The 12,883-nt window shown below is 39.3% G+C and overlaps 1 protein-coding gene across 1 annotated transcript in view; it reads left to right on the forward strand.

Annotated features, from left to right (window-relative positions):
* The first annotated feature begins 5,567 nt into the window (after positions 1–5,567).
* LOC122161263 overlaps positions 5,568–12,883 on the forward strand; it is a 15,348-nt gene continuing 8,032 nt past the window's right edge. Inside the window, exons 1-13 of the mRNA XM_042820563.1 lie at positions 5,568–5,583; positions 6,088–6,180; positions 7,481–7,608; positions 8,272–8,415; positions 8,713–8,796; positions 9,398–9,565; positions 9,634–9,730; positions 9,827–10,050; positions 11,005–11,158; positions 11,232–11,440; positions 11,524–11,641; positions 11,808–12,013; positions 12,429–12,546. Of these exons, the coding sequence (XP_042676497.1) occupies positions 6,093–6,180; positions 7,481–7,608; positions 8,272–8,415; positions 8,713–8,796; positions 9,398–9,565; positions 9,634–9,730; positions 9,827–10,050; positions 11,005–11,158; positions 11,232–11,440; positions 11,524–11,641; positions 11,808–12,013; positions 12,429–12,546 (1,738 nt within the window). The 5' untranslated portion in view covers positions 5,568–5,583; positions 6,088–6,092. The remainder of the gene's footprint in view (positions 5,584–6,087; positions 6,181–7,480; positions 7,609–8,271; positions 8,416–8,712; positions 8,797–9,397; positions 9,566–9,633; positions 9,731–9,826; positions 10,051–11,004; positions 11,159–11,231; positions 11,441–11,523; positions 11,642–11,807; positions 12,014–12,428; positions 12,547–12,883) is intronic.

Raw genomic sequence — 12,883 nt, forward strand, 5'->3', positions numbered from 1 at the left:
GCATTTCAGGCTCTTCATCACCACGAAAATGAGCTAAAAATACAAGAGGATTTTATTTGTGTGACCCATCTGCGTGACAGGAGCTATTATATCTGTCCATTACTTTGAGGAATATAAAAGCGCAATAACATCTTCAAATGCGAACAAAGGGGGAGAATGGGAGAGAACAATAAAATCTGTTGTCTGTATTTGAAATAGAACTAAGTCACAGATTGCATTTTCAATTTAAGAAAAAGTAATTCTCTCCTTGTTTATTAGTGATGTCAAGTGACCATATATAACTGTGTATAGACAAAGAGAGGGTTGTACAGGGGAAGCAATTATTAATGGACATCATGAAATGATAAATAAAGAGCTTGCTTGAAAGCAGTATTCACTGCACACAGATGTCTGGACTACGGACAGTTGTCTTAAATTGTCTACTCAAAGCGCTTTTGTACTATCACAGTAATCTAAATTGCTTTGCATTTGGTTCCAGATACTTCCACAGACTGTTCTCCACTGCACATAAATTCCTATCCTCAAATTTTTACTGGACTTTAAGGACCAGATTACTTCCTGGTGTATCTCTTTGTCTTAATTCACTTCGTTTCTACTGAGCCAATTTGGTGCAGCCAAACAGTTGAAATGATATTCCCAGTTATAGGAAATCTCATCCCTAACTACATGGGTTATGGTCCTGGTTCAGAGGAAGATGTGCACTGCCCTTGAGCCACCACAATGAAGGACATGACACTCAGAAAGCACAGCAGGAAGAAGATGAGGTGGAAGTATGGCTTTAAACAGGAAAGGGTAGGTTTAGACTACTGCTAAGTAGTGCCCCACTGAGGGTAGGTTGAGACACTGCAACAGACTGACCAGTGAGGCTGTGGATGCCCCGTCCCTGGAAGCATTCAAGGTGAGGCTGGATGGGGCTGTGAACAACCTGGTCTAGAGGGAGGTGTCCCTGCCTATAGCAGGGGGTTGGAACTGGAGGAGCTTAAATGTTCCTTCCAACCCAAACCATTCTATGATTCTATGATAAACTATAATTGAAGTAGTAGTCTAATCTTTTTTCTAAGAACCTTTGCTCACTGAAGACCTCCTTTCAGTGGATTCTCCAGGACATCAGTCCCAGATCTGAGCTCTTTCATGCCTAGCTCCTAATACTGTGAGTGCTGTCTGTGCAAAACACTGTTCTTCTCAAGGTCACAGTTGACACTCCTGGCGAGAGGCTTGTTTCAAGTCTCCTTCCTGTACCCTATTCAGAAAATAAAGGACTACCATAGCATGACTTATAAAACTTTAATATAGGAGCATTTCTTCTTTTAAACCTGCCAGTCCCTTGTTTAATCTGTGAATTAATCTGACAGCCATAAGTACTGCCCTATACAGGGGGGAGACCCAAGAAAGCTGCCCATAGCTCTGAGACAGATGGCTTCTAGCTCTCTGGGGATCTGAACTGTACTGTACTCCCAGAGCAGGACCGTGCCTAGCAGAAAATCAAGTTAGTGATGATTTAGGAAATCATTCATATTCCCAGAGGAGGAATATCTTCCAGCAGAGACAGCCCAGGCTAAGTTGCTAAGTTCTGGTTAATGGCCTCATTCTATCTAATGTGTCTGTTCTTGCAGTTAGTGCTAACAGATGAAACGTGTACTTTCTATCTCCCCATACACTTATTTATTTAGCTCTTTTTACATGGAAAATATTTGAATTAGCCTAGCACTTAAACACACTGTCTGGGAACAGATTCATGGTGGGACAAGGATATAGGGCAAGACAGATAGGGTACTACATTGAATAAATATTATTTTACATTGTAACCCTGTAAAGAAAATGAGCAGTAAATTTTCTGGTGGACATTTTACGTGGGTGAGACTGCAGAATCTTGGTTTTATTATTCCTATCAACAATGAATTATCTATTATCAAATATGAGAAGTACTGTTAGTTGTATTTTATTTATCATGTATTTTTGCCTTCAAAATGAGAAGACAAAACAGCTTTCGAAGAACAGCTAGCATACAGCCCTACTAAACTGAACAGACAGACAGTCATTAAGATCTTCTTAACACAAGTGTCTTGACACTATATGAACTCATCCTACAGCCCAGTTACTGCTTGCTGTGGGAGAACTATCAGTTACCAGGCAGCATGCTGGCAATGCTAAGCCATGCTGATACTGGAAAATTAAATGCACTCATTTGCACACAGTAGTTATCCCAGGAAGTAACTTCTTCCTGTTCTTACCCTGACACTAACGAAAGTGCCAGAAGGTAAGCTTTGTCATTCTTAAAGATTTTGGCCATAGAGTTTGAGTGAAGTCTTCTTGATTTCAAATTGTTAGAAATAAAAATTGTGACAGACAAAATGTCTTCCTTTTTAATTAAGTCAGCTGACAATTTAGGTTTTACAGGGTATAAATAATCTTAGATTGATACGTGCTGCTTTACAGCCCAGAGTCACAATTACAAATTAAGACAGGAGTGTACATTAACAAAAGAAATATAAAATAAACAGAGAAGTAAATATCACTGGGAATTAATCTACAATTGAATGGTAAAAAACAGAGGGGAAAAAAAAGAATGGAACAATCAGACAGAAACTGTGCAAATAATCTAGATGTGTAACGCTTTCAGTATTTCTGTGGTAAACCTGAGGTGTAGCAGGGCTGCTGTAATTCTCCTTCCACTCCAGTATGCGGTTATAAGTCACCATGACCCTAAATTCCCTAAACTTTTTTAGGAAAAAAAAAAAAATACTCTCAGAAAGCGTGGTGAGGCATTGGCACAGGCTGCCAAGGGAGGTGGTGGAGTCATCATCCCTGGAGGGGTTCAAGAACCGTGTGGTTGTGGCACTGAAGGACGTGTTTAGTGGGCATGGTGGAGATGGGTCGGACTAGGTGATCTCAGGGGTCTTTTCCAACTGTAATGATTGTATTATTCTATGAATCTATTAAAACTGCAAAAACTGAATGAGGTGCCACCAGGATCCTGCCTTGTGCGTGTATTGGCAAGTGGAAGGATTCATGGAAACCCTGCTGGAGTTCAGGGTAGAAAAGCAGAAACAGCTTGGCCATCTAGTATAAAACTGATGTAACAGGTATGCCAACAGTGCAGATCTGCTTAAATGTCAGATAGATTTCAGGCAAGCTGGAGGAAATCTCAGGCACATCCCCAGTGGTACTTAAATCAAGTTTTGGAAAAATGTATTAACATTTTTTTAATATTTTAAATATTGACTGCACTGAGGAAAATAGGCTTAATTATAACATTAATTAATCAAGCAATAATAAACACAATTTGCAATGCAGTGCTTAAGTCCTGACTGCACGATCATGGTTTTATCTTTTAATACAATAATTAGTGGATTCTATATAAATAGTGAGGGCTCTCAGAAAAACTCCTTCTAAAGTTAAAAATTCATCAGATTGGGTAATTTCAAAGGGAAATAACAGGAAAACAAGCCAGGTGGGAGAAAACTTTTTTTTTTTTTTCAGAGGTAAAATCGAGATCTCAGAGCAAGCTAAACTTTGTTTTTACATTTGATTTTATTGTCTTTTTAATACTTTTGAAGTGGTGCAGTAAGGATAGCTGCAACATTTAGCTCCAGAATAAGTGCATCCATTTGTCTAAAACGATCTTGATCAATAGTTATTCATTTTAAGAACAAACAGTGAATAAACGTTGAAGAAGATGCAGCCGCCCATGGGAGCAGAGCAGAGCATCCCCCATAGGAGGGTCTCAGGCTCCCTCTCCAGGATGCTGTTGTTAATTACAAACCCTGCAGCTCTGCCCTCTGCCTTCACGAGTGCGGAGGGAGGAACAAAACCGGACTGTCACAGCATAAACCTAAGACAAACGGGTCCCCAGTATAAAATACATAATAGAGAGAGGCTTTTTTCGCACATCTCACCTCTCAAAGAGTGCTACAAAGTCAGTATTCTTTATTCCCAGTAAAGTTATTTGAAACTACAGAAAGAAAATAGGGAAATTGTTCCCAAAAAAAGTAGGGAAATCAAATTTGGCCACAAAAGGGGAGAAATGAGAAATGCCACAGGGGAACTCTGACTCTAACAGTTAGGAATCTATTTGCACAGAGTGACTGACTGCTGGACTAAATGATGGCTGTCCTTGAAGACAAGGAATGCTGAATTCCTGCTCTCAATTACATGCAGTAATCAAGCAGTGATGGATTTATTATCCTTTATGCTATTAATATTGCTGTAGTAACGCACAAGCTGGCTACATTCTGGCCACCAGCATCTCAGCTCATCAGTCCCAGAGGTGTCACAAATCCATGCATCACCCACAGTGATCTGAACGCAACCAAAGTGATGATGGTGCACCCACAGAACCATCTGGACCCAAAACCATAGGCTTAATTTCTCTGCCTTCAGCAAGCAGCAGATGCAGGGTCCTCATTTCTGATCTGCTTGCAGTCAGATCCACTCTTACACAGTTTTGGTGAAATTTTTCCCAAAACTGGCTGACCACCACTAATAAGAATTACTTTTGATAGTGGCTACAGGCCACCAAGTCTGATAGTTCAGAAGAAATTCTTTACTCAGAGGGCACTCAGCCCTGGCACAGGCTGCCCAGAAAAGCTGTGGATGCCCATCCCTGGAGATGTTCAAGGCCAGGTTGGGTAGGGCTTTGACTAACAAGATCCAACAGGAGATATCCCTTGCCCACTGCAGAACAGTTGAAAATAGATTATCTTCAGGTCTAAACCATTCTGTGTTTTGGTTTGAGATATCCATCAGATTCTGCTATATAGTACCTACAACACTAGTTGCAACCGATGACTTCCACAGTCAAGAGTCCCTTCTTTCTTTATTACATCTACTGCCTTAAAACTACACTTTTGTTCAGATGTAACCCCAGTTCTCCAGGAAAGGCCATCAAAGCTTCTCCACAGGAAAGACAAAGTGAAAATGAAGCAACTTAGAAACAATAAATTACCATATCCTACCAGAACAGCACTTCTTATCCAAATGCCTTCTCTACCACCACACAGAAACCTGCAGCTATTCTGGAGCCAAAGGAACCTGGATAGAAATGGATTTAATCAACAAAACAAAAGAGCAGGTGACATGGGATATAGGTTTGTAATTAGGAGGACAAACAGCTGAAAATTGTTTTCACCACTATAAAGAGGGCAGCCTTTCCTCTTAAGATGGCATAGACAAGAATCTTTTAATTTTTTGGAAAGCTGATGGTAGAAATTTGTATTTTCTTGTGACTATTAGAATTAAAGATACTGAAGCAAAGCAAGGGCACAATGAAATTGGATCTGGTGCTGAGGTGAGAATTTCATGGTAGTTAAATGTTAACTGTTTTTCTCAAGGCGTCAGTGCTATGAGCTTTTTCTTTGTTACACCTAATTTTCCAATGGTAACCAAGGCAATCTTATTTTGTAGTATCTAGGCTTGTTATTCCAACACCCAGGCTTAAGTTTCTGTGCACAAAAACTTGTAGATTCTGCTAATCCTTGTTTTTCTTTGTTGTTTTTTGTTGTTGTTGTTGTTGTTTGTTTTTTTTGTGCAGGATATTATTAATAGGAATACTCATTTCTACAACATGGACCCAAGTGGCATCAGGTAACACTGCTGTGAGCAGCATTTACCTAAAGATTTCTATGATCATTTTTTCATTTATAGAAATAATTAACAGATTAATAGATTTTTTTTTCATCATTAATTTTCATTTTTTTTTTTTAATCATTAATAGATTGGAGAATTTCTTGTCTCTCTTGTTTTATTCTATTCCAGTTTAAAAGTTCAGTTTAGAGCAGCAAACTTTGCTCTCTTGACCCTATTGTAGAATCCTGTTTCCATCACTGGCTGCTCAAAGTAGCAGTGTCAGCTCACCAGTTGCAATTGCTATTGGAATACATGTTCATGGCTGTGTTGGAAATACTGGCTGGTGATTTCTTCATTTATTTTGTTTGTTTGTTCTTGTTTTTGTGCTTTGTTTTTAAATCTAATATCTCTTGTTAGAAGATACAGAGATATAATTCCTGGTATAAAACTGTGTGGGAAGTAGAGGGTTTCTATTTTTTATCTTTAATTCTGTATTTCTGTCTTTCAATGCCTTCAATATAGGACTCATGACTTCAGAGTGCTTGAAGAACTTTTTGCATTTAACCCTGAGTATGGAACACTTTAAGGATAAATATTTATCTTTTTCTGCTGTTGGTAAGTTGACACAAAAGAAATTAGAGGGGGGAATTATAAATGGTGAAGTCTTCAAAATCATTTGAGTTCTTCCTACTAGAATTTGCAGGATTGTATTAAGCTAATAGAGTTGTAGAAGTAGGTTATTTCTTGTTGTTTTTAAAGCTACCTTTATTTTTGTGTAAATTATAGCCTTGTTAAGTTATTACTTAGTATCAAGGCTAATCATGACTGCCTCTGAACTGAAATTGAAATGCACTCTGTAGGGAAAATATGGTAGCTGTTGGCATGTTGATGCCGATGGATATTGTTTCTGGTACACAGACTTTCTTTAGTTACCACATATCCTATTCACAAAATGCAGTAGTCTTAGCTGGTGCTGTGTTACTGGTTTTGCACTGACAGTCATCCACTTTCTTGCTTACAGCTCACGGACCCTGTAGACGGGTATAAATTCTTAATGAAGCAGTGAAACTAGCTGGGCCTTCTCTGGCTTAGTAATCAACAAGTGATACTTTCAAGTGAGAAATGCCACAGGTTGTACAAGAAGGTCAGAGTGAGATAAATTGAGAACAATAGACATTAAAGCAAAGTTTGTGTAATCTTTCATCTGATGAATTAGCTTTCAATGCTAGTTAGTTGTCTGACTAGGTGCAGTCAATTACACAGCATCTGTTTTTCAAGAACATTACACTTATGTCAAATCCTTCTTACTGTATGTTTCTGTGCTTAAGCATCTTCACCCATATGTAAACAGACTCTGCATTGAGGTATGTACAGCTTGAAAGTATCATATTTTTAGCCAAAAATAATTACTTGATAGTTCTGTAGACTGAGAGATTTGATCTAAGCATTAGGTTTTGTTGTCCTGGTTAAGATTCCCAAAGAGTCTCCATTGGCTAAGCAGGCATTAGAGAGAAACATGGAGCTGTGCCAACCCTGGAGCAGCACCCTGATACTGCAGACTATCATCGTCAATCAACCATGACAACTGTGACACTGATCTGTCTGTTCTGTATTTACCCAGGCTTTCTCTCTGATTAGGATTTCACATCCTGCCATATTGGTCATTTATTATCTTTGGCCCTTCAGCTACTAGTGTTTCCTGTTCTAGTCTGTTCGTAATCTTGTCCTACTTCCCTTTTCGTATAATTCCTTGCAGAATTTTATCTGCAATTCTCTCTTACCTCTTAGCACATGGTATGTAGTCAAGCCATAGATGATCTAAGACAGCTGAACCCTAGGGGCAAGGGTAGGTTTCTAAGAGCCTACACGGAAGGGGTTGTACTAATTAATGCTGATCCCAACTAATTGCTCATAGATCGATCTGGTATAACCTGGGAGCTAGACGAGGCCCTGGCATCTCAGTGTGGCTACACAATAACTTACAGCAGCAGGAATAGCATTGTATTTCGTGCTTCAGCGCTAAGTTGTTATTCTCACTTGGAGGTAAGTCAAACCAAGATGCAGTGCTGTTGTGTATAACCTCTAGGTGGAAGATGAAGAAATTCTTAGTAGGTGTTTATTGAGGGGTTGTTAGGTGTTGAACATTGACTAGCAGAAAATTATTTAATTCCCCTCAAATCTGTCCAGAGGTTTGAAAATAATCCTTGGTATTGATGTCCAAATGTACTACATAATAGCACAGATGAGCATAGGAAGAAGCACATCACATGTCCTTGAAGGACAACTTCCTTTTCCTGGATAAAAACAGGGAATCCATCTGGCTGTTGTTCTGCTCTGCTGTAGTGTTTTGTGTCTGAGATGGCATAATGGTTAATCTCAAAACTTTCTCTGCGTGTGTTCCATGCCCACTGCTGCTATGCTGTAAAACACAAGATCAGGTACATCTTGGGATGTGTTTTCTCCTCTCAAGCTCTGAAGCTGTATGAAAGCTTCATGAAGCTCCTCCCCATTGTATTTGTGTGGCTGTGTAGTTATACATCTCCATGTGTACAAGGTATATAGTTAACCAAGTAGTAAACAATCTCAGCAATGGAGTTGCACTTCTGTGGAAAGGTTGATGGGTGGATTTCCTGAGTTAGGTCACAAGAAGAGCTAATGTCCTGCTTGGGAAAATCAGTTTAACATGTGTTTCCTGTGTCCATGCAGGAAGATGTGTTCACAGTAACTATACAGATCAAAGTGTCCCATACTTCTGATTTGAAAAATACTACAACTCATCTGAAAAGTGCAAGTTGTCCTTATGGCCCATGGAGTCCAAGAGAGTTAGTATGTGAAACCAACTACATGGAGGTAAGCATTAGAAGTTTCTTATGGTAAAATACCTTGAGGTGAGGGGGTGAATATTAGAAGATGCTGCATTTGGAAGCAGATCAAATGATAGGAATGAGTATCAGAAACAAAGCGTATACCTACTAAGTTTGCTGGGGAGAACTCTTGAGGGAAGAACTCTCTTGACTCCTGTTGTCCTCTCCAAAACTTCCTGGCTTTAAATAGAAGTGAAAACACTAAAACTAAATAATAGATAAGCTGAAATCAAGAGACAAGGAAAAAGGGCCACCAATACTTAGAGCACCTTTTTCTATTTAGGTTTCTATCTGGAGAGATGTTCCCCAAACTGAGAAGGATATTGTTTTGAATGAACCTGAGGATTGGATTCTTTCTTATCAGGAGGTAAAAAGCAGGTTTTTTCTTGCTAGTAAAAGCTAGTGCTACTTCTAACACTATCATCGTTCAATGTCCACACAGTATAAATTGTCCTTTTCAAAGGAACACTTCAGTAGGAAGGGCTCCTTTACCAACTGGTTTTTAGGAAAGAAGTATTCCATATTAGAAATACAGAAAGCTGCAGGCCTAATCTCCAAGGAAGAAATGGAGGCAAGGTTCTCAGCTTGAAAGTCATTTTCCCTGACAAGAGGTTGTGCAACAAAATCTCTAAGACTTCGTGGCCCAGGAATGAGCTGCAGATAGGCTTTTTTCTTTCTTAGACCCTATAATTTCAGCACAGCAGTGCTGCCAATATTCTGCCACATCATCTTCAAACCAGAAGGGATGCCTGGTTTTTGGTTTTTTTTTGTTTGTTTGTTACTCCTGATACAGAAAGCTTTCTTCGTGTAAGAGGATGAGCAAGGCAAAGCTTAAGGGCTATCACATGACCAGCACTTAGAATAAGGCAGCAGAACTGCTGGGCAGCTGAATACAATAAATAATCCACTGTAGTAAATAACTCACTTTAAAGAGCTTGTTCAAACTGTTAACGAATTTCTCTGGGTAGGCAAAAGCAGGGGAAGCCTCAATATGGCAGATAGTATTTCATCAACCAGAAGAAAGAAGAGCTCTGCTTGTAAGTGATGCTTGGAGGGCTGGCTATGGACTCAACACCACAGAAACCAGAATTCTGCTGCGAGTGCCATATAGCACTGCACAAATTCAGCTGGTCAAGGTTGGTACACTGCCTCCAACCTAGGAAGTTGTCAGACTGTACAGGTCTAATGAGATCTCTTTCTGCAGGCTCAGGGAATTACCTTTTCTGCAGTGAGATCAAGTACATTTTACAAACAGCAGTGGATGATCCTGATGGTGGATACTGCTATGGCATGTCCTGTGGGTGAGAAATGTGGTACCTTACCCCACTGCTTAAATATACAGAGTCTGGCTTGCAGCTACAGTAATGAGCTGACAGCTTTCTTATCTTGTCCCTAAGATGGTGTGAACTACATTAACAAAACAATCATCTGGACTGTTCCAAAATATTTTCAAGCACTCTGTGCTGGAGCAACTGGCTTTAAGGATGTGCTTGTTGAAGCTGGTGTGAATCTACACAAACTCTCTGCTGAAGAAATGGCCTCCAGGAAATACGTGTTGTCTAATGACTTAAATACAATTACAGTGAAGATACCTATAGGTGCAGAAGGTGGCTTTTACAAGGTTAGTCATGTTGGATGGCAGACAAAGTAGATTTTCTGTTGAGTCATTTTTGTGGGTTTTTTTTTTTTTTTTTTTTGGTTTGGTCTTTTTTTAGGGTTTTTATTTTTTGTGGTGGTCGCAGGATGGTGATATATAGTATTCAAATGGTGATAGAATACTGATGCATCCTGTATTCCTGGGCAGGAGTAATTGTTCATTCTGTTCCTTTCAAGTGATAAGGGAGGGGAAGAAGTAAGGAAAGGAGGAAAAAAGGGGAAATCAAAGGTACAAATAGCTCTTGTGTGCACTGCATTGTGAAGGCTCTTAATAACAAGCAAAGACGGACACAAATCTATAAGGGAATATTGATCTGTCTCCTACCTCATGTTAACATAGAGCTTTGGCTTCTCTGATGTTACATTCCAAAGCTATAAAACATGTAGCTCTTATCATATTTTACCAAAAAAAAAAAAAAAAAAAGCACTGAAGAGAATGAGAGCACATGATTTGTTTACAAGATCGTGTGGTATTGGGATGCCTTGAGAATGTAGCTCTAAATCTAGTAGCTCTTGAAGTGAACTGAGTCCTGGGCAAATGCTATAACAACTGAGCTTTAGAGAAGTTGAAGGAGGAGCCATTTCCCTGATTAAACAGTCCACTGCTTCTTTGGAAGCAACATGTGGGGGATGACTTCAGAAGGTAGTCTCTTGAGTATCCTGTGAATCCAGACTTTAGAGAACTACTGCCCATAATAGTGATATAGGAAGCACCACATAAGAGGTCAGCTCCTCACAGATGTTGTTTGTTTGTTTGTTTGTTTTTCCCCAAACTTCCAAGCATAGAAGTGGCCTCACAGAGCAGAGGAGGACAACTATTTGGAGCTATAATTCTAGCAGATTCTGTAATGCTATGGTATGACTTTGATTGTAATGTAGAGTCATATTCTACTGAAGGGTGTTCATTATGAAATTGCAGACTTCCGTAAGCAGTGGAAAGCATGGGGCAAAATACTCCATCAACCTGTTCTTGGAACACCAGTGGGAGGATAACAAATGGGGACAAACCAAGTATACCATCATCAAGGAAATAGAAACACCGTTTGAACAAGCAGAACTTGCTGTAACTAACAGTAAGTAGCTTAACATTGTTTACTGAAGGTTTTGGTACTGATAAGAAAATAATGTTGGCTTATGCATTTTCAGACTCCAATCTGAGTGCAAGGCTAATGAATGTTACAGTGGGAATGTTTCTCCTGGATGTGGAGCTCGTGAACTTGACCATTGAGGGGACAACTGTAACTGTACCTGAAGCTATTCAGCATGGATATTTAACATATGAAATTCAATATGCTAATGGAAGCAAAGTTTATGTAATACAAGTGTCATTTGATGCACCAGGCATTAAGAAAGAGGTGTGTACGAAAGTATGCACTGCAGTTTACCATGGTGTAGAAATTGTATCACTCACTGTTTCTTCTAAATATGATTTTCCTAGTATGTAACTGATGACACAAGAGAATACACACTGAATGTCACCCTGAAGTTCATCATCCTTCCAACAAATGACACATTTGCTGTCCCTGTCATAACAGTGTCTGCTGTTAAAGATGCTGGTAAGCTAGTGGAATCTGAGCAAAACTTCTTTATCTGGCTGCAACTAACCTAATGAACTCAGCTGTTAACTGTGCTGCATTCATCCAGTGATGCTGTCAGTGCTAAATAGCACTTTTAAACTCTGATAGTAGCAAGCATGTTGGCTGACTCTTAACTGTATTACAGTACTACCCAGTGCAAGGGGATACTGTGATGAGGATGACTTCCATCTCATTATCACCCGTGGGAATGTGGACCAAAACTGGCTGCCCTTCATCTCAGATCAGCACCTGATGCCAGAGGTTGCTCAGAAAGACTACTATAGCCTGAATGACAATGGCACTCACTTGTTTGTCTCTGTCCCTTTTCTTTCCTCCCTTGTGGACTATAAGGTAAGGGTACTAGTCTGCATCAATTAAAATACACGCTCTATCATAGATGAGATATTTATATGATACACTATGTCCCTGTAGGTAAAAATAAAGCATCCATTTGGGATAGGCTTCGAATAATTAATGGAGGGTATTTTCTACTCTGGAAGAGTGCTTTACAGTTAAGAAAAGCACTTTACAGCCACTTAAAGGCTGAACAACATTTTAATGGAAATTGTACAGGCGATGATATTTAAGTTGCATTGTAAAACTACTGAAAAAGCTCTTTGTGTCTGTCTCTGGATTAAAATAAAAACTCTTGTGGATGTGGTTTTGGTCAAGGATCATTACCTTTGGCTTGTGATAATCTGCTGTCTGAGTATTTCTAGAAAAGTAGTGGATCTTCATTCTCTTGTTTAATCTGTATCATCCCTAGGATATCCATATTTCTGGAGTAATGGCTTCACTTCACTTAACCTTGAAGGATGGCATCACCTTGGCTAATAAGAAGGACTTCTTGATTTCCTGCAGATTTCCACCTTCGGAGCTAATTCGTAAGAGCATTACCTCTAATGCACTGGGTTTAGCTCCTAAATGCTATTCATTGAGTTGCATAAACAATCACAAACCTACACAGTTTTAAAGGCTTATAGTATTTATGCTTCTGTGACACCTTATCTGCTTGTCAAATCTTATGCCAAGAAATATGCTACAAGACAAGTGAAATTACAGTGTGAAGAGACTATCCTGTTGGGTCTGGATTTTGTAAAGGAGTCAAAATCTTCTCGCTCTCTCACTTCCAAAGCAAAACCATTTGTCAGAAGGGTTTGGGCTTGTTTGGGGCCTTTTTTGTTTTTTTTTTTTAATTGTAATTATGAAGATGGGCCTTGG

The sequence above is a fragment of the Centrocercus urophasianus genome, unplaced genomic scaffold, assembly GCF_019232065.1.
Source record: "Centrocercus urophasianus isolate 14NV4802_14NV808 unplaced genomic scaffold, USGS_Curo_1.0 seq_10, whole genome shotgun sequence".
In the NCBI taxonomy this organism is placed as follows: Eukaryota; Metazoa; Chordata; class Aves; order Galliformes; family Phasianidae; genus Centrocercus; species Centrocercus urophasianus.